The 21,901-nt window shown below is 41.2% G+C and overlaps 2 protein-coding genes across 6 annotated transcripts in view; one reads left to right on the forward strand and one right to left on the reverse strand.

The window, feature by feature from the left end:
* Positions 1 to 15,782, forward strand: part of si:dkey-94f20.4 (synembryn-A) — an 18,620-nt gene extending 2,838 nt beyond the window's left edge. The window contains exons 4-19 of one of the 5 annotated variants that reach the window (XM_054769490.1): positions 4,517 to 4,581; positions 4,656 to 4,721; positions 7,570 to 7,712; positions 7,920 to 8,014; positions 8,082 to 8,129; positions 8,525 to 8,542; positions 9,087 to 9,176; positions 9,254 to 9,852; positions 10,622 to 10,757; positions 10,845 to 11,033; positions 11,110 to 11,204; positions 11,313 to 11,463; positions 13,049 to 13,144; positions 13,242 to 13,386; positions 13,452 to 13,731; positions 13,798 to 15,782. In XM_054769490.1, the coding sequence (XP_054625465.1) occupies positions 7,925 to 8,014; positions 8,082 to 8,129; positions 8,525 to 8,542; positions 9,087 to 9,176; positions 9,254 to 9,852; positions 10,622 to 10,757; positions 10,845 to 11,033; positions 11,110 to 11,204; positions 11,313 to 11,463; positions 13,049 to 13,144; positions 13,242 to 13,386; positions 13,452 to 13,731; positions 13,798 to 13,930 (2,070 nt within the window). In that variant the 5' untranslated portion in view covers positions 4,517 to 4,581; positions 4,656 to 4,721; positions 7,570 to 7,712; positions 7,920 to 7,924 and the 3' untranslated portion in view covers positions 13,931 to 15,782. Of the gene's footprint in view, positions 1 to 4,516; positions 4,582 to 4,655; positions 4,722 to 7,442; positions 7,713 to 7,919; positions 8,015 to 8,081; positions 8,359 to 8,524; positions 8,543 to 9,086; positions 9,177 to 9,253; positions 9,853 to 10,621; positions 10,758 to 10,844; positions 11,034 to 11,109; positions 11,205 to 11,312; positions 11,464 to 13,048; positions 13,145 to 13,241; positions 13,387 to 13,451; positions 13,732 to 13,797 lie in introns of those variants that run through there. The other 4 variants (XM_054769493.1, XM_054769492.1, XM_054769491.1 and 1 more) reach the window with 4 other exon arrangements.
* On the reverse strand, positions 13,871 to 21,881 carry irf3 (interferon regulatory factor 3). The gene is made up of 11 exons (XM_054769495.1): positions 21,716 to 21,881; positions 21,075 to 21,241; positions 20,812 to 20,983; positions 20,063 to 20,130; positions 19,946 to 19,988; positions 19,809 to 19,874; positions 19,477 to 19,722; positions 19,305 to 19,395; positions 18,331 to 18,620; positions 18,147 to 18,265; positions 13,871 to 16,043 (listed from the first exon to the last, which is right to left on the reverse strand). Exons 1-11 carry the CDS (start codon positions 21,864 to 21,866, stop codon positions 15,933 to 15,935), a joined length of 1,524 nt encoding a protein of 507 aa, XP_054625470.1. The 5' UTR covers positions 21,867 to 21,881; the 3' UTR covers positions 13,871 to 15,932.
* Between the last annotated feature and the right edge of the window lie 20 nt (positions 21,882 to 21,901).

The raw sequence follows: 21,901 nt of genomic DNA on the forward strand, positions 1-21,901 counted from the left end.
GCCCCATTTTTCCTGTGCCTTTTCCCCTTGAGTCACATATGCCGTCACCGTGTTTATTCCTGAAATGTCCTTCGCTCCCACCAATCCCTGCGTACAATGTTTGAAGAAAAACAACCACTTATCTTGCACCCCTTTCATAAAATATTTACACTAATTTACAGTATACTTTACTATCTCACAAAGATGAGCATATCCCTCACATTTCAGCAATGATTTTATGAGATCTTCTAAAGGGACAATACATGTCAGTGAAACATGGGTATACTTTAGAGTAGTCAACTGGGTTCACGTCTGGAGAAATATGTGGCCAGTCCATCACCACCACCTTCAGCTACCTCAGTAAGGCACTTGTCATCTTGGAGTTGTTTGCCATGTGCCATCGTTTCCCAAAGGAGAGGATCATGTTCTACTTCACAATGTCACAGTACTACGGATAGGTTTGGTTTCCATTTTATCCAATACCAGTGCCAAATCGGTACTTTTGAAACGGTGCCAGTGCTTAATCGATACCTGAACCGGTACTTAAAAAAAGGAAAACCTACATCAAATAATATAAATTACCACAGTTAACGTCTGCACCGGTGCCAGTATGGAACCGAGTTTTGGTACCCATCACTACATACTACATCTTGGAATTCATGTTTTCCACCATGAGCCGCATTCTGCAGTTACGGCAGCATTCATGCAGCCCCAGACCATGACACTACCACCACTATGCTTGACTGTAGACAAAGCACAATTACAGTAACTTGGTACTCACTTGTGTTACCAGCTATTGAGACAATAACAGCTGTATGTTGACTCATTTTCATAGATGCTAAATCTAAAGCTGTACACTGACTGCTCTAAACTACAATTATTGTGTCTGGAAAAGATACTGTAATAAAAACTTGCTTGCTGAAATGTTATTGTTATTGTCAGTATCACTCTAATCATTGAAGGCTCAGTAAGCCTATTACACCTGTTTGTTTATTTTTTTCAATCACTCATTTTAGAATTACAGCAGCCTCAAACACCGCTCAAGAAAACTATTTCATATTTCCTGTAATTATGTAGTAAAACCAATGCATTTTCCCAAATACCCAAATTCTCTCTCAGCCCCTTTTCAGTGCGCAACTTCCCCTCATGACTCGATTGTTTACCTCCCCTGTGTGCGACATCTGGATAGCCTGTGTTGTCAGAGTAGAGCACTGATTCATCATCATCCCCATCTCAACTAATGAGCTCACATATGATTAAGGATGAAATTTGTGATTGTGTAGTTTCTATGAATAATTTCCCCAAAACACGTTCTCACACTGAACCAAGGAAAAGGACTACGTGCCGGAAAAAAGCAAAGCCTCTTGGCTGAGTAAACTCTTGAACTGCGGCTTCCTTGCATCAAGAAAAGTCAGCAATTTTACCGGCACATTTTACTCAATAAATGCATGCTGCAATAACATAGAGGTCAATGCTGTAATGTGCTGTTTCAGTAGCACTTTTATTTTCCAACTCAAACATAAGAGGGATTTGACTTCGGAATACATTAGGAATCCATAGAGAGTGTTAGTTTCATCATTAAATAGAGAATAGCGCACAATACATCGTAAAATACAGGAAATTCCCTGTAGTTTCCCACTTAATAAGTTTCCCTGTGAAACTTACTGTAGGTACACATGTCAAGCAAGTTCAGGCACTGGCCTACATTCCCATAGCAACACTTATCTGTTAAAACATGCTTTGGATGGAAAACTAATTCTTATTCTTGCTAAATAACAAGTGATCCCAAATAGTGTGTCTTGATCACAGATTCCCAGTGAGAAAAACTACATGTAACTATATATTAAGCGTCATTAAAAATTAGTAGTAGTTACTGTATGAAAATGTAATAATTAATGATGTTGTGACTACAGTGTCCCTAGAGATTATGAGCACCAAACCAGGCATGCGTCACATTTTTACACTTCCAAAAAATTCTTATACCTGTATTTGGATTTGTATCCGCTGACACCGACACTATTCCGATACCAGAGCTGTTTGCTTTAATGTTATTATTGTAGCAAGGTGGTCGAGCAACAATGGCTTTATTGAACACAATAGGTTACTGTCAGCTGCAATCATGCCAAAAGAATATCAGCAAATGTAGCGACAACAATACCAGCCAACATAGTTGTCTCTACACATGCAGCGCTGCACATACACACAGACAAGCGCTCAGCCACAGATAGATGGACAACACAGAACTCTTAACATTGCATATAACTTTCAGGTTGCTACATTTTACATTTTATATGAGGCTGTAAAAAACTACTCTCTAAGTATGATATTGTAGTGACCTGGAAGTTTTGTGTAGTGTAGATGTTTGACTGTTGTGTGGCTGTGTGTGCATGTCAGATGGCGGTGAGACAACTACGCTCACTGATATTCTTTTGGCTACGTTTGCTGATTTTCTTCTGTGTTCGCTGACAGCATTAAAGCACAGACATGGCTCATGGATCAGGAAGTTGGTATTGGGAATTTCCGATATGTAAATTGCGCTGGTATTGGAACGCAATACTGACACTGGATTGTGAGAAAATCATTTCCCTTACTTGTTTACTCCACTTTTGAGAGAAGAGGCGCTCAAATGGTCACTTTTGAAGTTTCAGGTTTTCATGACATCAGAAAAGGAAAAACCTCCTTTTGTCATGTTTTTGTATTATCTGGTTCACGTTTATTGTATTGTATTGTATTGTATTGTATTGTATTGTACTTTATTTAGTACTCCACAATGTGGAGACATATAACAGGTGTGATGAATTAGTAATGCCAGGCAAGTCCAAAAACTCAAAGTGCTGTACAAAAAAAACCACAGGAATAGCATCTGTGGCAAAACTAAAACTATGGCGCAAGAGGCACAGAGACAAACACTATAAAAAAGACAAGAAGACAGCTAATGCGCAAAAAGAGTAATCACAAAGGGAGGGAGAACAGACCTGTGTTTAGCAAAATACACAGAGGGGACTTGGAAATACCAGGTTAGTCTCAGGAAACTTGGAAAAATCACACAAACAGCAAATTTGATGAGGAACATTGAATGCCGGTGGTCTAGTGGTTGGCATGTTGGCCACACAGTCATAGTCAGGAGATCGGGAAGACCTGGGTTAGAATCTCTGTTGGGCATTTCTGTGTGGCGCATGTTCTCCCCGTGCATGCTGGGTTTTCTCCGGGTACTCCGGTTTCCTCCCACATTCCAAAAACATGCATGTTAGGTTAATTGGAGACTCTAAATTGTCCATAGGTATGAATGTGAGTGTGAATGGTTGTTTGTCTATATGTGCCCTGCGGCTGGCTGGCGACCAGTCCAGGTTGTATCCCGCCTGTCACCCGAAGTCAGCTGGGATTGGCTCCAAGCATACCCGCGACCCTAATGAGAAGCGGCATAGAAAATGGATGGATGGACATTGAATGCCATATAATGAACCAGAGTCCACAGGGTGCTGCATGGCTAATACTAACTTGAAATTTAACCAGAATGTAAAGAGGAATACAAAAAAATCAGAAACAGCAGAACAAAATATAGGAGCTCAAAATGGGAACAAAGGTGAGAACAGAAATAAACCACACAAAAGACCAGGGGTCTCATCTAAAAAGCGTGTGTATGCACAATATACAATAATATAATATGATATACCTAATATGATATACCTAATATTTTTATAGATGAGACCCCAGACATGTCATGCAGACTTTCATCATGACATGATATAATATGATATGTCTACTCCTGCCGCTGCAAAGAGGGTAGTTTTGTAAAAAAACTAAATAAAATTTTAAAACTTATGTTTCGCTACACACTTTAAAATGGAGCTCTGCCAACTGTCTGTCAATCATCTACAGACGTGGGGGCTGTAAATTTGATAATTGTGTTTTTTTTCAGCAAATAAGCTAACCTATTGATGTTCCTGTTAAAATCTCAGTGTAATGTTAGCACTGTTGCTCACATACAATCTAGTGTTGTCATTTGTGTCCTCCCCACTCATATCTGATGTATGACACACACATGTGGCAGGAGCAATTCATGTAATCCATGTAATTAAAAAAGAAAAAAAAACTCAGAGGAACTGTTATTAGCCCATAAACATTTTTAATGTTTATGGGCATGTAGGATCCTACATGTAGGATTGACCTCAATTAAGGCTCACCATAAATATAAAGAGTCCATGAGTGCACATGCTAACAGAGCCATGCAAAGCCACATTACGCAACTGGTTAAGTCGAGTTGATTGACACCTGGAATCGTCTTACGGGTCAGTGGTGTTCAGATGTGATTTATTGTGGCCCCTGGTGTTATGACACTTAGTCACCATGACTCAATAAATTAAGTGTTGTAATGGAAATCATACATCAATGACACTTTTTTATTTTGACATGTTGATAGCCTGCGTCCCATTCATCTTCAAGGTATATACTTCTGCATTCATGGGAGTACTTGGTGGGGACGCTTCTTCTTTTTCCAATTTACCCCTGATGTTGTGTACATCCTGTTGTTGTAAAGCTGCAGCTACCAGTTGGACACTTGAGAGCCTCCTGGCCTCGTTTCCTCTACCTACTGGGCACAGAGTGAGTATCCTGCCAGGAAAGCCTGTCATTCCCTGTTATATTATCTTCTCACAGATTTTTTTTCTTGCTTTCAGGAGCTCCCATGACATCCTCACAAGCAAAACAGGTTAAAAGATCAGCAGCATGTCATCGGAAGTCAGGTTTGCTGATCACAGATGTATAAGTACTGTGTAATGTATGAGCGATATTGGTTCTGTTATGTTTGCAAATTTTGGCACCTTATATAAACTACACATACATGGACAAATGTGTTGGGACACCTGGTCATTAAAGGAACTTGCAAGCATAAAACAATGCATAGAACTGTCCAAAATAGATAACATAAAAACATGAGGGTTGTCCTATTTTTACAATGCGCCCTGATTGCATACCCAGTCATGTTATATGTCATTGGAAAGCTAAGGTTGTTGAGATTTGAATGAGATACACCTTTCCAGCTTATAATCATAACTGCATGCTCATTAAAAACTTATGTTAGACCAGTCGCAAAGATAAAAAATGAATGCAACTCACCTTCGAAACCTCAAGTGTATTCCAACGGCGACCAAAATTGGCCCCTAACGTTGGCAAGGTTCCAGTAAATGTAAATAGTTAGTTCAGATACGCATACTGCATTTTCCTCACATCGGCTGGAACTTGCCTGGATGCATTAGCCACACCGTGCTACCGAAACAACTTTGAACTTTTGACTGACACCTTACTCAGCAATAGACAACTGTCTGCTGTGGCACAATAGCCAATTAACTAAAAAATACCAGGCCCTCTTCGAACATACGTAGACTTTTGTCATAAAAGCAAGGAACTCCTGGAGCAAAGGAAAACATGGACTGTGCGTCAATGTTGTGCCTTTGAAGTTTATTTTTATTTTTATTTAACAATCGTGGCAAACTTCAAAGACAAGCTACAGCATGAGGAAGCCATGGAGCTTTGTTTGCATCAAATTAGTGAAAACTTTGACAAAGTGTGACGTCGGTTCTCCAAATGGCACACCTTTGGAACACATTTGGAATGCCTAACTGTAGAAAAACTAACTGTGAAATACTCATTGTTTGTAGTACTATTGTCAAAATAAAAATGGGACCATGTAAGGCATAGCTACTTATTTTGAAGCACATGTTTCTGAAGAAAACATAAGCAGGGTTGTCAAATTAAAACATTAATTACAATAAATTCATTACAGTCATAATTAGTGCGTTACTTCTTTAAATTGGGTTAAACTTATTTGTAATCACTAACTTTACTCTTTCTGTATGACAGTTGCCTTATTATAAAAGCTGTTTATCTGCTTTGGGCTTTTTGTACTTGAGTTGTTGGGGTTGGAAAACAACAGGCACACCCTGTAGTGGACGTTGATTGGCTGTCATTGTGTTAGGGCTTGTTAAGCATTACCTGACAGGCTCCCTTTGTAATTGGGAGGGCAAGGTGAGGAGCGTAGAGGAGACGTGAAAATGGAAGAGCATGTGAGAGTTCGATCCAATGAATGGGAAATTTATATTTGAAAAACGCTCTGACTGCACCATTGATTAAGGTAGAGTGATATGCCTTCTTTGTAAGAGAGAGTTTTGCTTACCACCGAAGCAGCTCAAATCTCACATCAATGCAAAGCACACAGTTGTGGGTGCAGCCACAGCTAACATTAGCAGTGAAGACATTAGCCATTTAGCGAGTCATAGCAAAACTCTTTGCCAAACTAAACTGGAGAACACCTTGTGTGTGATCAACTCTGCGACCGACAGGCTGCCGAATGTTCTTGCTCAGTGGATTGCAATGAACGCCATGCCATTAACGAGGGGTTAACAGAGGTGTTACAAACTGCATCCAGTGACAAATCATTCACGCCACCATGCAGGACTACAGGGACCACCAAAATCAGCAAGATGTACAACGGCAAAAAGAAAAAGTTATGTTTTTGGTGGAGGATTCACCGGCCAGTGTTGCTATAACTGGAGATTCCTGGAACTCAGCTGGTTCAGTGTTCAATAGTAGTATTGCTCAGAAAAGTGTTCTTCATGTTTTTAATGTGTTGACTTAGCACTTTATATGGCCTTGATGTTTTAGTTTATTTTTACTTTGTAATTATTTGGAGATTTACAAAAGAACACAGCGATATCCCCCCTGGTGGTCAAAATATAAGGTTGCAGGCAGCACTTGGGACTAGTCTCAGATACAGCAAAATGTAAACGGCTAGGGGTGCCTCGGTTCAAGTCTGTTAAAAATAGTAAATTAATTTATAAAGATGCTTTTGTTGTTATCAATGAATCTTTTTTTTTATCTTCCACAATAACGTAATGAATTTAAATGAAAATACCATAAAATGAGGGCTTTTCTCTGCAATTTTTAGGTGAGATTAAAAAACAGATTAATGAGATCACATATTACAGGTCATGATTAATGAATCGCTCCATTTTTTAATCTCTTGTCAGCAGTAAATTTAAGCAAACATAAAAAAATCCCTCATTTTCAGTGTGTTCAAACACCTATTCCTCAGTGTCTGTAGAATTTGTAGATTCTAACTGTGTTGGGGGGGAAACCAGAATATTAGCTTTTGAAAGCATGCCTGTGATCCCGGAATTTTAAGGGGTTGATGAAACCTTTTTGTCCTTGATGATGTAATGAAAATAGCTCCATCTGGTGAGAGTAGATTTAAACAACACACTGTACAAATACTGCACATAATTAACTTCTTTTTCATTTTAGGATGTTTTGCTAAATAACCTGTAGATAAAATGGACACCTCTCTGCGGTGTTTTTCACATATACTGTAGGTTTAGCTGCAGTGTGATTATGCAACAGAAGAGGGTTATAAGTAGCATGTTTTTTTCATGACGTCACAGCTATTAGGGAGATTTGATAGATTGAGACAGAGAGCGAGCAGTGCAAGTCTGGAAAAACCTAGAAAAGGTTACAGGGTCAGCACAGCGATATAATCTTGGAGTCCATTAGTGGATTATAAACTCTGTGGCCACTGCATCTCTCTTGGATTAACAGGAGAGAGAGTGTGTGGAGAAGCAAGGTAGAGTGGCAAGTGAACTGAGCAAAGCCTGACAGAACCCTGCACACTGTACACATACGTGGAGCTAAGAAACACGGGAGCCGCTGCATCACCCAGTTCAAAAGGATAACTACTCAAAGTAAGATATCAGCAAATCACCAGTTGTTTAAATGTGTTTCTATATCATGAGTAATTTGTCTCACACGTGCCTTTGAAAGTCACATTTAAGTCATTTTATCTTTACATTCATCATGCTTTTGATGTGAACGGTAATGCATAATCTCTGTCACTCACTGTGATTATTGTGCACCTTCCATTTCCGTTATTGGCGGATGTGCGCGTGCAGGAAGCATGGTCGTGGATGTGGAGGGGATTATTCGGTGCATTAGGCACAGGGATGACAGTGGCGTTCACAACCAGCTGCAGGAGTTCAACAGAGAGGTAATGTAAACACACATACGTTGTGCATGCGGTGTGCATACTGACAAATGCATGTGTATTTTAACAGTATGCGCAGTGTTTCTTCTTTGACACAGAGGAGAGGGACAAAAGGAACGTAAGCACCTTTTACAGTACAGTACGTCTGGTAGCAAATACTTAACCACCACGCCCCTTCAGTGTTTATTTCTTGCCTCCCCCCACTACCCCCTTCCTCCACATCATCCACTCACTTCCTCTACCCCTTCTCAGCTCTCTTCCATAGTCTTATTAGTAATTTTGCTGGATCAGACGACCCTGATCCTCTTTCCCTGCATGCTCAGGCAGATTGAGGTTCAGCAAAAGCAGCTGAGTAACCATCACCCTGCCCATGTGATAATCATTTCTACAGTCACTTAAAGACTCTGAGCAGCCGTTTAAGTGAATCTCTGCCTTTTATTAGTGTACTGATGTTTTTGTCTTTCTCCCTTTCCTGCTTCTTTTGCTCACGACTGTCTGGCTGTTCATCTGTAGCAAAGGAAAATGGAAGAGGTACAGAGCTGCGGCAGTTACGCATCTTTAAACCTGTGACAACAGAGTATGGGTAGTTTGTCACTTTCCTAATAAATAATTTAGTAAAATACTGTATCAATAATAATCCAGAGAATAAATTGTGTCTCATAATCTTTTTAGTGCTATCGGTAGAGGTGGGGCCGTTATTAGGAATTATGACATCATAATGATAAATCGAATAGCATTTAAAAAATAGCTCCAATAACCGATTAAAAAAAAAAGCTCATGAGGCGAGATTACCCATGAAAAACATGGCAGCCATCGAGAAAAACGTCATTTGGACTTAGCAACTAATTTGCTAAGTATACACAAAAGTACTGACCTTTTGTGTAATGATTATAAAACTTTAAGGATATCTGTATTACATGTATTATATGTCTTGCAAAGCATTTTGAGCTCAACCCACAGGGGGCGCCATAAATGTAATTTGTAGTCTTGACTGTCCCTCCCACCAGTTTTTTAAGTCTAAAATCTGTTTTACACCATAAAAATAACTTGTAGTTGTCATGCCCTGTTTTATCAGTTCAGGAAGAATAAAGTAAGAGATTGCAGAGATTCTGACTCTGATTGTGACGAGAAGGACCAAGAAGACCGAGGTCTCCTCCTCAGACAGGTCTAGACCTCGCTCCCTCTTATTCATGGGTCTTCATGTCAAGAATTCTGTTGAAGTGTGCATTTGTTTGTCTTCAGAGTCTGGCTGTGGTGCTGGTGAGGTTCATACGAACTGGAGTTCACTGTCGTCTGCTGAGAGTCGCACTACGCACACTTAGGATCCTCTCCAGAGACAAGAGGATCCTGGGCCCTTTTTTAACCGACAACGCCCTCCTCACTCTAGCCAAACTGGCCGGGCTGAGCACGAGTGACGCAAACGACGACGTCAGCGACCCTGACTCCGATTTCTTTGACAACATCATCTGTTCTCTCGCCGAGGTCAAAGCACCGATGTGTCGCGGCTATCGCCACAACACCGAGGTCAACGACCAGAATGAAGAGTGCTCTGCATTTGAGGACGATGCCAACAGCGACGTCAGCGCCACCAACTGCAGCGACCTGGACAGCATCAGCTGCTCCAGAAGCCACAGGCCCAGCATTAATGAAACACACAGAGGCAGCATCCATCAAAAGGAGCTCGAGCGAGGGAGGAAGGACCGCCGTGAGAGCAAGATGGATGGTGACGATGAGGAGGATGGGGCGTCGGGAGAGGAGGTTGCGAAGAAAGAGGCCTTGAAGGTGTTGTGTAATGTGGTATATAACAGCACCTGGGCACAGGAGAGATTCAGTGCACTCAGGTGGGATTTTTTTATTCATCACTATTTATTAGGGGTGTCACAAGATCTCGCAAGATTAAAATGTAATAAGATTTCTCGTTCAGAAAAAAACTGTCTTGTGGGCACTTTGGCACTGAGGCGGGAATTGGCAACCACGTTTCTGTCAGTCTACCCTAGGGCAGCTGTGACTACAGACTTGGTTACCACCAGTGTGTGACTGAGGAGTGAATGAATAATGGGTTCACTTCAATGTGAAACGCTTTGGGTACCTTGAAAAGCACTTTATTTATTATTATAATTTTTATTATTATTACTATTACTAGGTCTGTGGCAATAATAAATGAATTGATTAATCACACAATAAATGAAAATGAACTTGATAATTTTGCTAGCTTCAATAGATTTCTATGTGCATGTGTGTCTGTTTACCTCTTCTCCCGCCTCCAAACAGGCAGGAAGAGAGGTCACTCTGTGCATTGGTTTCAGCACCTTGGCATGTTTGTTCCATAGAACAACGGCATGAATGGATTGAGCCCTTTTGTCAGTCATACAGTGGGTTTGTCTCAGTGGGAGGAGGCGGGGCCGCTAGCATACACACAAGAAGAGTGTAACGTAGAACAAATTCAATTAGTAGATTGCAATATATTGTCATTTATTTTTGAATGTTAACATCTCGTCTCGTTCTCGTAAGGCCAATCTCATGTATTGTCTTGTCTCGTGACACCACTACTATTTATATTTATAGGTTGGACACATCTTTTCACACAGCTTGTTATCTTATTTTGGTCAGGCTGATATGTGGCCTGAAAGAGCGCCTCTCCTCCGGTATCAGTTGCCCGGCTTCCTCTAGTGTTCAGTTCTACGAATTACGACTCACCTTCCTCACCACTGCACTGCGACCTGAACTCAGCACTCAGCTTCAGCAGGTGACTCTCCAGTTCTACAACAGTGATAGAGACCAAGGAGTTTTGATATAGGACACAGTGAGCTCTGACTTTATGTGCCTCTTCCAGGAGGGAGGCGTCTCCATCCTCTCAGCAGCCCTGGAGGGCTACCTGGAGGTGCAGTGGAAGGAGCAGTACGAGTGTGTGCTGGACCCAGCTGCGCAACCTATTTCTCTGGAGACCTCTCAGCGCATCATCGAGATTCTCAAAATCCTCTTCAACGTCACACATAGAGCCCACAGGCAGGCGCCGAGTGAGGTGGGCATCAATGTGAACAGAATTCCTGCTTGCTTCCTGTCACAACAGCACACCTGTATGTTGGCTCAATCTTCAGGCTGATGCAGCTCTATACCGGCATCTAGTGGCAATCCTGCGTCTCTGCATGACGCGGAAGTGCATGTTGCCAGAGGACACTGATGAACTGCAAGGGTAACCATTTCATCTCTCATTAAACTTAATGTACAGTAGATGACTAAAATAATTATGCTGTCACTCCTTCATTTATTTATTTTAAAGTCTGTTCTTTTTATTTTGCAGTCACACAGTCAACCTGTTGTCGGCGCTGCCTCTGCAGTGTCTGGATGTTCTCCTGATGGTGCCGCTGGAGCTCGACTCAGAGCAGTGCCAGGGAGTCAACATGGACTGTGTCCACACCCTGCTGCTGTTCATGGAGAGACGCCTGGAAGCAGTAAGAGAGTCATAAGAGTGAAGCATTTTGTTGCAATTGCACTGCTATTATTTGGCAATCTTATACACTATTAGTGTGAATGGTGACCGAGTCCAATCATGTGGCACTGATGTCATCACCTATGCTGATTACATCCTCTGGGGCTGGGGTGTCTAAACGTTTTTCCAGTTGCATACACACAAATTACAGGATGTGTGGCGCCACTTTTTGTACGTACATTTTGTGCATTAAAGATGCTATGCAATGTTATCTACACAAAACATCCACATCTGAGCTTTGTGTTGTTGATGTCTGTGAACATTTTCATTCATCTAGGTCATTGTACTCTCAGGGTATAGCATTGATCACAAAGGGAGTGTTCAGTTTGTAAGATTCAGTTCTGTCTTGGATAGGACAGCACCATATCCTATCTAGTCTTGAGCATGAACTGATGAAGCCTGCTCGGATGGGAAGCGAAACATTCCGGTTGTGATTGATTCAATGCCCTGAGAGTTGTTTGTGTTATAGGTCACAAAGCAAATCAATATAACATGTAATAGTATATCCAGTTAATAATAGATTTATTTCATTTTTACAATATGCTGAGGGCCAATAAAAAATGAGCTGCAGCTTGAAAATGGTCCCTGGGCTGCACTGTGGAGACCCCTGCTCTTTTGGACATTGATTCTCAAACTATGGTACCACTTCTGGTACATCTCCATTTAGTCATACTCAAGAACAACAGCAATTACTTATTTAGTTTTTTACCAAACATCAAACTATATTACAAACATATTGAGTGGAACCTTGGTTAGCGTACGCCATGGTTAGAATAGTTTTTGCTTTACATCAAAAATGTATGCAAAAATATGTCTCGTGCAATATGGCATATACCAGTAGCGTACATTATGGCCCTCGTCTTGTTGTCACACAGTCATGCGACAAGTCTCTGCTTTTCTTAATTGATCATGGCTGCAAAATAACCCACAATGGAGCCAAAGAAAGTTTCAAGTGCCAGCACTTCTATAAAGAAGGTGAGAAACACTGCTGAATTCAAGCAATAACCACGGAGTTGGTGTCCGTGTCGACCTCTGCTTGTCTGACGCCGGCTGCTTGATAGCCATCTTTGTCAACAATCACGTTTTCAATCATGGTAAACAATTTGAATTGTTTTCTGCATGGACAACTATAATGGTAAAAGTATAAAAAAGTGTTTTGTGTTTTGGGTGTCCGAAACAGATTAAATGGCTTTGCATTATTTCTTATAGGAAAAATGTAATCGGTTAGAGTACGTGGTTTGATTCGGACCTTCTGGATCGGATGAGTGATGCTAACAGAGGTTCAACTGTACGTCATTGTAAAAAGAAAAAAAAAAAAAAATGTTTACTGCATATGCCACAAGCCAATTGCTGTACCTGCAAGTACAAGCCACAGATTTGAAGTTAAACTGTGATGGTAGGTGGAGATACTTGGTGTAAAAAAATTGAGAACCACTGCTCTTGGGGTTATATTTGCATAACAATTTGGGATCACCAGTATACAGTAGATGATACTGATGAATCACGATGCAACAATAACATGATATTGCTTTTGTTGTGCTTCCCAGGGAGATAAAGCCAAAGAGAAACTGACTCCAATCCTCAGTCTACTGACAGAAAGCTGTCGGGCCCACAAAGAAACGCGCCATTACATCAGGAAATATGTAATAATAAACCTGACAAAATTGCATTGTTAATTAGTCCGTATTGATATTATATTTGTTCTGGTACATAATGATATGTACATTTTATGAGCAATAGATCCTACCTCCTCTGAGAGATGTTTCTCAGAAGCCGGAGGAAGGCTGCACCTTGAAGAGTCGCCTCATCCGTCTCATGACTCACCTGGACACGGACCTCAAACATTGCGCCGCTGACTTTATTTTTGTCCTCTGCAAGGAAAATGGTAAAACTAAACACCTACAATTGTATATAAATAATAACAAACATCCCCTCCTTTTCTCTTCGTAGTGAGGCGTTTCGTGAAGTACACAGGTTACGGCAACGCGGCGGGCCTCCTCGCCACCAGAGGCCTACTGGGCGGCCCGGCGTCCAGAACCTCCTGCAGCGACACCCTGTACTCCAGCGATTCAGATTCGGACACCGAGGAGTACCGCCAGGTTAAAGATCGCATCAACCTGGTGACTGGGAGAGTGGAAAGGGAGCAGACGGACCACATGGAGGGCATGACGGAGGAGGAGAAAGAGGAGGAGGCTAAGAGTCTCATTAGGCTCTTCAACAAGCTGTCCAGGTCTGTTCAAATCAACACAGTCAGGCAAGGCCATCAACATCACAACTTCATTCACATTTACTGCAGGGACAACATTATTCAGCCAATGGGAGTGGACGCAGATGGGAAGCTGGTCCCAATGGCGGGACTGAGGGAGAACAGCCTCACGGAAGAGTCGGCGTCAGACACAGATGAAATAGAGAACGGCTCAAATCAATGAAGTCCATTCTATCGATTTATTTATTTATTTATTTATTTAACTTTTAATGCTCAAATACTGTATTTGTCATAAATGGTGGAGAAACCTAGAGAGACGTCACACAGGCACAAGGTTTTTAAAACGGGTTTAATTTTATTTGTCCCTACAGGATACATTTTATTTATTTTTTATTATATTGGACAACACTATATGGACATAAATATTGGGACATGTTTGATGGGCTCCAAAATTCACAGTCATGCTGAAATAAAAAAGAGCGTTCATTTTCAGGGGGAATCCCCACTCACAGTGACAGGTTTTCACCGCTGCGCTGTGCAAGGATTTGAACACCAATATAAATTAAATCTTCAAGCTTAAAAACACTCTTAATGCACAAAATAATTATCAAACTTATTTGTTCATATAATGCACACAGAAAAATGAACAACTTCATGCTCTGTCTCCTTTCTGCTACGTTCTCCTTGCGCCGTGAGACGTTCAGGCGCACTTGTAATTGTGAGTGTTCGACGCTAATTTATTTTTTCCCACATACCCCCTATGACAATTGGCGTACACCAATGGAACCTAGACCCTAAACTACAGTATTCCTTTCATGTGACAAAACATTGGAAACGTTCACTGCAAATTCCTGATGACACATTTGAAGGCGTCACTTTAGGTGTGGCTATGCACGCTCCAAGCCTCGTTGGAAAGCTGCCCTTTATATAATGAGCGAGGTCATATCCACATGAATACGGATATTTTCAAAAACGCACATCTGCCCCTCTCTGGTGTCACAACAATCTCTATCCACACGGTGACGTTTTAAAACTATTCTTATCCACATGAATACGCATATGCAGGCTGTCATGCACATGACAAAGTAAGGGGGCGCTGCAGCCATGGTCTGTTACGGCGATTTGAACCAATCAGAGACGGAAATGACGTCATTTCCGTAGACATGTAACAAACAAGGCGATGTACAGTAGAAGCTACATGTGGACCGCTAGTGAAGTAGCGATACTTTTCAGTACACATTTGTCAGCAAAGTTTATTGAATCTAAAACTGAAAATGGATGAAACATGTTCTTTATTAAAATGTATCAGATGTTGATTATCACTACAGTGTTGATCAAGAAAAGGTCCTTCGGCTGTGACGCTATCATTGCTGAAATAATTGTGTTCTGGCAAATTGTCCTTGTTTACTTACCTCCACGAAACAGTTAATGCAGAACAAGGCAGGCAAATATAACAGGGAAGCTTTCAATTAGCAGGCGACGCAGCTCAGTCAAACGCAATCACAAGCTTCTTGCCATGCTAACGTTCCCACACCATTCTTCCAAAATGACAAGAAGTTGTCCACCAGCTAGAGGTTCGATCGGGTCTTGTCCAAACTTGCCATCGTTGACGAGGGTGTTAGAGCCGTTTAGCGAGCAAAACAGCAGCGGTTTAGCATCCTTTGTTCGTCAATGTCAAGCGAAAGTATGCATGTTTACTCTTATACACACAAAATGTCATTTCAGCATGCTTGAAAGCAGCAATGTTATGTTAGCCATTGCACACATTCAATTATACTTATCTAATGTGGTAATAAAGGCACATACAGTGATTGTTACGTCACCTGTCAGCAACAAGCCGAAAGCTCTGTTTTTGACATCCATAGGAATATGCTGACGCCGGAGTTTTCCAAAAGCTCAGAACCATGAAAAAATAAGCGGTTTCAAAATATCCGTATTCATGTGGACAAGGCCTGATTTATTTGAGTTGAAAGTCATTCATCATCCAGTCAAGTGTGAAATGTGACGAGTGGTTATTATGATTAAACACATGCCGATGAACAGAATGATTGTCAGTCTCATAATTTGCATTGCACATTAAATACTTAATTGCAGAGGCACAAGAAGGAAACAACATTTTTTTTAAAACACGAGGTTTGTGCAAATGCTATGTAATGATTATCAGTAATTGTAAACATGGTGACTTTTGCAATCTAAAAAAGCAAGGAGAAAGGAAAAGTGCACCGTCAGCCTATGACCATCTCTTCCAGCGACAACTGCAGTTCGACGGACTGCAGGGAGGAAGCACCGCCCTCAACTGCCAGGTTTTTCAAGATCTCCAGCGACGTGAGAACCACCTGAAGACGGAGGTGGAGGAACGTGAATTACGTCAGTGTCAGGCTGCATTCCTACACAAAAACTAGTTTACCGATTTCCACGAAACTCGGTGGAATGGTAGGGCATGAGCCAAGGACAACCAGTTCCAAAAAGAAGTGTGGATACAGGTTATTTTTTTCAATTGTATTTTTTACTGTAATGTCGAAATTCAGACATTTGCATGGGGAAGTATCTCTGAACTACTTACAAAAAGTGAGGGGTATCCGGCTTTCTGGTGACGTTTCAGGATGAAGCTAAAATCCACTGTAACCTTTACAGGCCAACTTAAACTCCTTCTGATGGTTATTGGCCTGCACTCAGCACCAGTAAAAACCTTCATTTGGGCCGAAGATCGTCCTGTGTCCTGACAGACAGCCAGTCGGACCATCCGGCTCAGGGTCAGTGACACTTTTTTGGGTGTAACACTTGACTTTTTCCATAAACCTCAGGATCTTTCAAGAAGTTTGACATGACTGTCTTACTGTGCCCAACCTCAGCAGCAGTGGCGCGCTGCCAGAGACCTTGCTTATGCAGCTCAACAATCCGACCGCGTTCAAAGAGAAGGTTTTGTTGCCTTTGCCATCAAAAGATCATGACAATGTGAATACCTGACAGAAAATTACATTGAATTCATATTTTTGCCAAGACTTTGGCTTTTAAAGGCTGCACTTGTTTGCAATTAAATTGTTTCCTCAATGGGTTTTTTTTGGTCTCACTAACATTTCTTTTTTTTTGCATTTTGAAGTTCTGTTTATAACCCCCTTAAGACGCAAAAGTGCAAAATGTAAGTTCTTGCAATTTTTCAAGTGGTATGAAAATTTTGAAATCAGTAGTGTATTATTAGAGATGTTTTTATCATTACATATATTTCAGTTAATTTTTATATTAGCTAATCATTTCAGTTATATTTCAATTAATTTGGTAAAACATAACGTGCAGAGCCGTCTAAAACTGCTTTTAGGTCTCACTTCCAAATGAGCAAACGCGTTGGCAACGTTTAATATGCGAATACAACATTGTAACAACATTTATAGGTCAGAAAAGAGCAAAAGGTCCCCTTTAATAACTTTACACATTTACATTTCATTTTACACATAGATTTTATGACAAGATTTAATATAATAAATCTTGGTACACTCTATGAATGTTGCTGTGCAATCTTCACATTGGTCGGAAATCAGCAAAGAAATGGTTGCTTAAAATGGGACTTTTTTACGTTCTTGAAATGTAGTTTTTGCAGTGTAAGATCAGTTTCATATGTAAACATCAGTCGATTGCCAATACTCCAAAATAAAAGAAATCAGAGTTAAATTAAAGCAGATGGATCGGTGCATGCATTTGTTCTACAAATGTAGTGTATTGTCTAATAAAAGCGTTATGTGGGACTAAAGAGCAGAATAAAAAGAACACATTTGTGTCTAAGCTGCAGCACCACCTGCCACCACCAATGGGCTGACTTCACTGTTTTATCACTGAGACAAAAGCGTTTTTGACTCACATTGTGATCCAGTAGTATTTTGAGACATTATTTTATGTATTTTAAATAGGGGTGTTGAATGATTAAAATTTGTAATCAAATTAATCACAGTTTTCAAATTAATTAAAGATTGATTAATCACCATGTCACACTATGTCTGAAATATGCCAATTTTTACTGTATTTTATTGAAAGAAAGATCATTGACAGGGCAGGATTATATATATTTGTATGTATTAAAGGAAAACTGCACTTTTTTTGGAATTTTGCCCATTATCCACGATCCTTATATGAAACATGAACACATATTTCTTTCTCTTTTCTGTGCGTTCTAACAAGAGAAAACAAGTTAGCATGATTCAGCTGACATTGCACGTCATGGGAGGTACCTACTACGACTATCAAGCCCTCTAACTAACAATGTTTTATTGTTTGTTTGTTTTTTTAACTTTATTCTGACCTCAACAGAAGTGCTCAGTTCCAACACTGTATTACTCCCAACTTGCCCACCATCTCTGCGTTCTCTCCACACACACACACACACACACCTTCTGATTTTCCACCATTTGCCGAACATTGATTTGAAATCATGTTAAGTTTGACCTCACCTCCACCACGATGAGTTTTTTGTTCCAAGGTCTGCCCTCTGGATCAGGCCACTTCTCACCCAAGCAGAGGAAAAGAGAGCAGGGCCGGCACTCTTTGCCTCCAATAAAGTCCAGAATTCCTGGAGGAGACGGCACAATCATTCTAGCCATCAGGGCCAGGAAACGCCACAAAATTAAATCCTACCCTGAATAAAGTCCCTGAATTGGTAAAGCGGTTGTCGCTGCAGCTTGGAGATCTCTTGGGTCTGTCTGCTCTGGTCGAACTTAGAGAAACTCCAAAAGGCTTTGATTTCGCCTCGCCGCTGGCCGTAAATCACGTCGCCTGACACGCCCAAGTCCAAGCCCTCGCCCAGCTTGTCCAGGATGCACTGGGTCAGCTTGGCCTGGGTTTGATCTCGAATAGTGGTTGGACTGGGCAGGGAGACCAGAGACAGCCCTGACTCCTGGTCCAACATGGGCTCCATCAGTTGTGGCCTAAAAGTAAAGATGATGCATTTACTGTTTCAATTATCCACAGTCTCCTACAGTATAGTGTGTGGTCTAGCTCTAGGTCAAAAAACACTTGCACTATCAGCTTTGGCTGTAGGCAACCTCCTGGTAAAGTTTTTGTATTAACTCCACAAGATGACAGTATCATGAGTGGTTGCCATTCAGCTGCTTTACCTCTGTATGCACATTAAAATGTTGTTCCTCAGCTGTTGGTGTGAAACTCATGCGTGTGTCACACATCACAGGTATTAATGCTGGCTGAGAAATTTGCTTCTTAGTGCTATTACAACATTGGTTCTGTTGGCACTAATAGGGCACTAATAATGTTAAAAAACGTGTTTAGAAGATTGTAAACAGCTTTTCTGTGCCATAACTACAAAAATATTCAACGTATTAATATTGAATCCTACTTCATTTCACTTACTGCAGTCAGGTTTAATGCAGTCGACTGTTTAATGAATTCAAATTTGCTTCTCTCCAGCTATCACCTTCCCCCAATTAATGCCCATCCTCTTTGCAGTTGAGGTACATTAAATGAATCATTGTAGAGCATTTCTACCCTTGCAGGTAAAGTATACTCCTACTTCCTGTAGCACTGTTTACGAAATAATAACGGATGTGATTATTATGCTGCATCTCCTGAAGTGCCTCCTTTACTGGGAGCTTTACCTGTAAACTAAGCGGAATCCAGCTTCATTATCAACCAGCTGCTCAGACACCCTCTCCCCTCTGTAGTACACAGATATCCTGAATTGTGTCTCTGCGTATGCAAAAGAGAAGGTGTGTTGCTAGACATTCCTATTCAATGCTGACTTACAAGCACACTTTCATACCAACTTACTGAAATTATTTCCCTCCTTGGTCTTGTTCACAGTGTCTAGAAATTGCACCGCAAATTGGCCCCCGCACGCCCCTCCCATGGCTCCCGCCATTGGATGCGCCGGTTGCTCGGGCAACCGGGCTTCGCTGACGGCACCCTCCAAAGCTACTGGATACGACTGTTGCCCTGGCAACGCCTGCCCGCCAATCACAAGCTGATGCTGGAGCTCCTGTTGCTCGGGAGGAAGCTCAAAGGCTGCAGTGTCCTCTGTGTGTTGTGCGGGGGGGGGGAGAAAAGTTGGGAGGAATTGAACAACTCTGCGTTCTGTGTTCTGGATGGAATGATGCTGATACCTATTTGAGGCCCGATGTTGAGCCCCTTTAGACACCTCTGCAGAATGTCCTCATTGGGGATGGATTCTGTAGGCATTTTACTTCATTACTGTAGCAGCAATCATCTGTCAGTTCCTCATATTATCATCATATCTCACCTTCTGCACAATAGAGATCCTCCAAGAATGGGACTACTTGGCTCTAAGGCAGACACACAGCATTCACATTTCAATTAGCGTCTCTTTATCATAGAAGCAAACAACACGGCCACTTACTTCTTGTAAGGGGGGACTCTCATACAAATCAGGCTTGTGTTGGCTCAGGAATCCAGCAGAGGAATTGTCTCATGGAGTATACAAGATAAAAGCTCTTAGAACTGTAAAAAGTACTCTATAGACATACATGCAGTAATTATTTATCTCTAGAGGTTACCTTTACAAAGATAATAATACTCGGTTTTAATTATTATTATTGTGTGAATGCCCTTCAAAGGCATGTATATTATTATTACAATAATAAGCCAAGCTAAATTAATCTATTTTCAGCATAAATAAGCAGCAACAATAAAGTAAATCAATATAAAACATATACGGTATTTTCAAAAATTGTATTAAACTACTTTTATCAAATCCATCCATCTTCTATGCCGCTTATCCTCACTAGGGTCGCGGGGGTATGCTGGAGCCTATCCCAGCTGCCTTCGGGAGAGAGGCGGGGTACACCCTGGACTGGTCGCCAGCCAATGGCAGGGCACATATAGACAAACAACCATTCACACTCACATTCATACCTATGGACAATTTAGAGTCTCCAATTAACCTAACATGCATGTTTTTGGAATGTGGGAGGAAATCGGAGTACCCGGAGAAAACCCACGCACACACGGGGAGAACATGCAAACGCCACACAGAGATGCCCAACTGAGATTCAAACCCAGGTCTTCCCGATCTCCTGACTGTGTGGCCAACATGCTAACCGTGCGGCCTATTTATAACAATAATAACAATTATTCATGGTGCCTCACCTCCTGAAGATGAGTCGTCTGGCCAGCGGAACACTTTGTGAGGGTTGGCAGTGTCATTCTTATTGTCTGCGATCATCTTGAACTTTTTTGCTCGCAGGGCGCTTCGGAAGTTCCTCTTCCACACTGAGGCGTCGCCCTGGATGCGGCCATTGCCACTGACCTTTGCCCAGGCCTACAGCACAAAAATGGATGGGAATAATTAGAGAATAAACTATATATTATTATGTAATATTTTATTACTGCCCATGACGCAGTACATGTACCTTAAAGATGAGAATGTCTGTATCAGAAGCGTCTTGTCTCAAAGCGTGTTTCCAAGGGATGCAAAATTCGGTTTCCTGCTGATTTGTCCAGTGTACACCTGGATAAGTACCGCTGTCAATCTGAGTCCTTAGCCACTGAATGAGCAGAGGTTTGGAATGAGCCATCCCTAAAAGAAGCAGGAAAACGAAAAATAGAACCAAATCCTTCCTTCAAATCATTTAGCCATTTCCTACATGCAAAAATAAAAGTACATCTATTTCTATGCCGCTTATCCTATAAAAACACATAAACGAAGTAATAGTAATACAGTAGGAGACATTCATGACCTGTAGAGGGCGCCATTATACCATAGCTGGATAAAATTGATTTTAATAAACTACCACACGCTCGACTGCATAGATGAGAATTCGCAACGTGTGATTTCTCAACAACTCCAGGGTTGAAAGGTGACTGACATTTTTAATAAACACATTTCCATCATTCCTTTAAATAACGTATCCAAAACTCTGAACGCGAAAATGTAGATATACTCTAGTATGCTAGCGTGTGTACTAGTTAAAGTTGTATCATACAAGGTGCCACTTAAAATAACAAAGACGACATCTACTTGTATGTTTTGTGAAAAGAAGAAACGCTTTACCTGGAAAATGGTCGACCTTTGGCTTCGTGGTGAGTCGTAACGATCGGCTTGCGCTGCTGGCTCTTAAGTAGTGGAGACTCCGGCTGCTTTCACGGGAAACTCCCGAGGTTTCGCTTTCGTTTTCCAATGTAAGCCCAGCCCCCAAACACATCTGGAATTTAAACACTTGTGAGGACTTGTATTATT

This window comes from Dunckerocampus dactyliophorus, chromosome 2 (assembly GCF_027744805.1).
Source record: "Dunckerocampus dactyliophorus isolate RoL2022-P2 chromosome 2, RoL_Ddac_1.1, whole genome shotgun sequence".
In the NCBI taxonomy this organism is placed as follows: Eukaryota; Metazoa; Chordata; class Actinopteri; order Syngnathiformes; family Syngnathidae; genus Dunckerocampus; species Dunckerocampus dactyliophorus.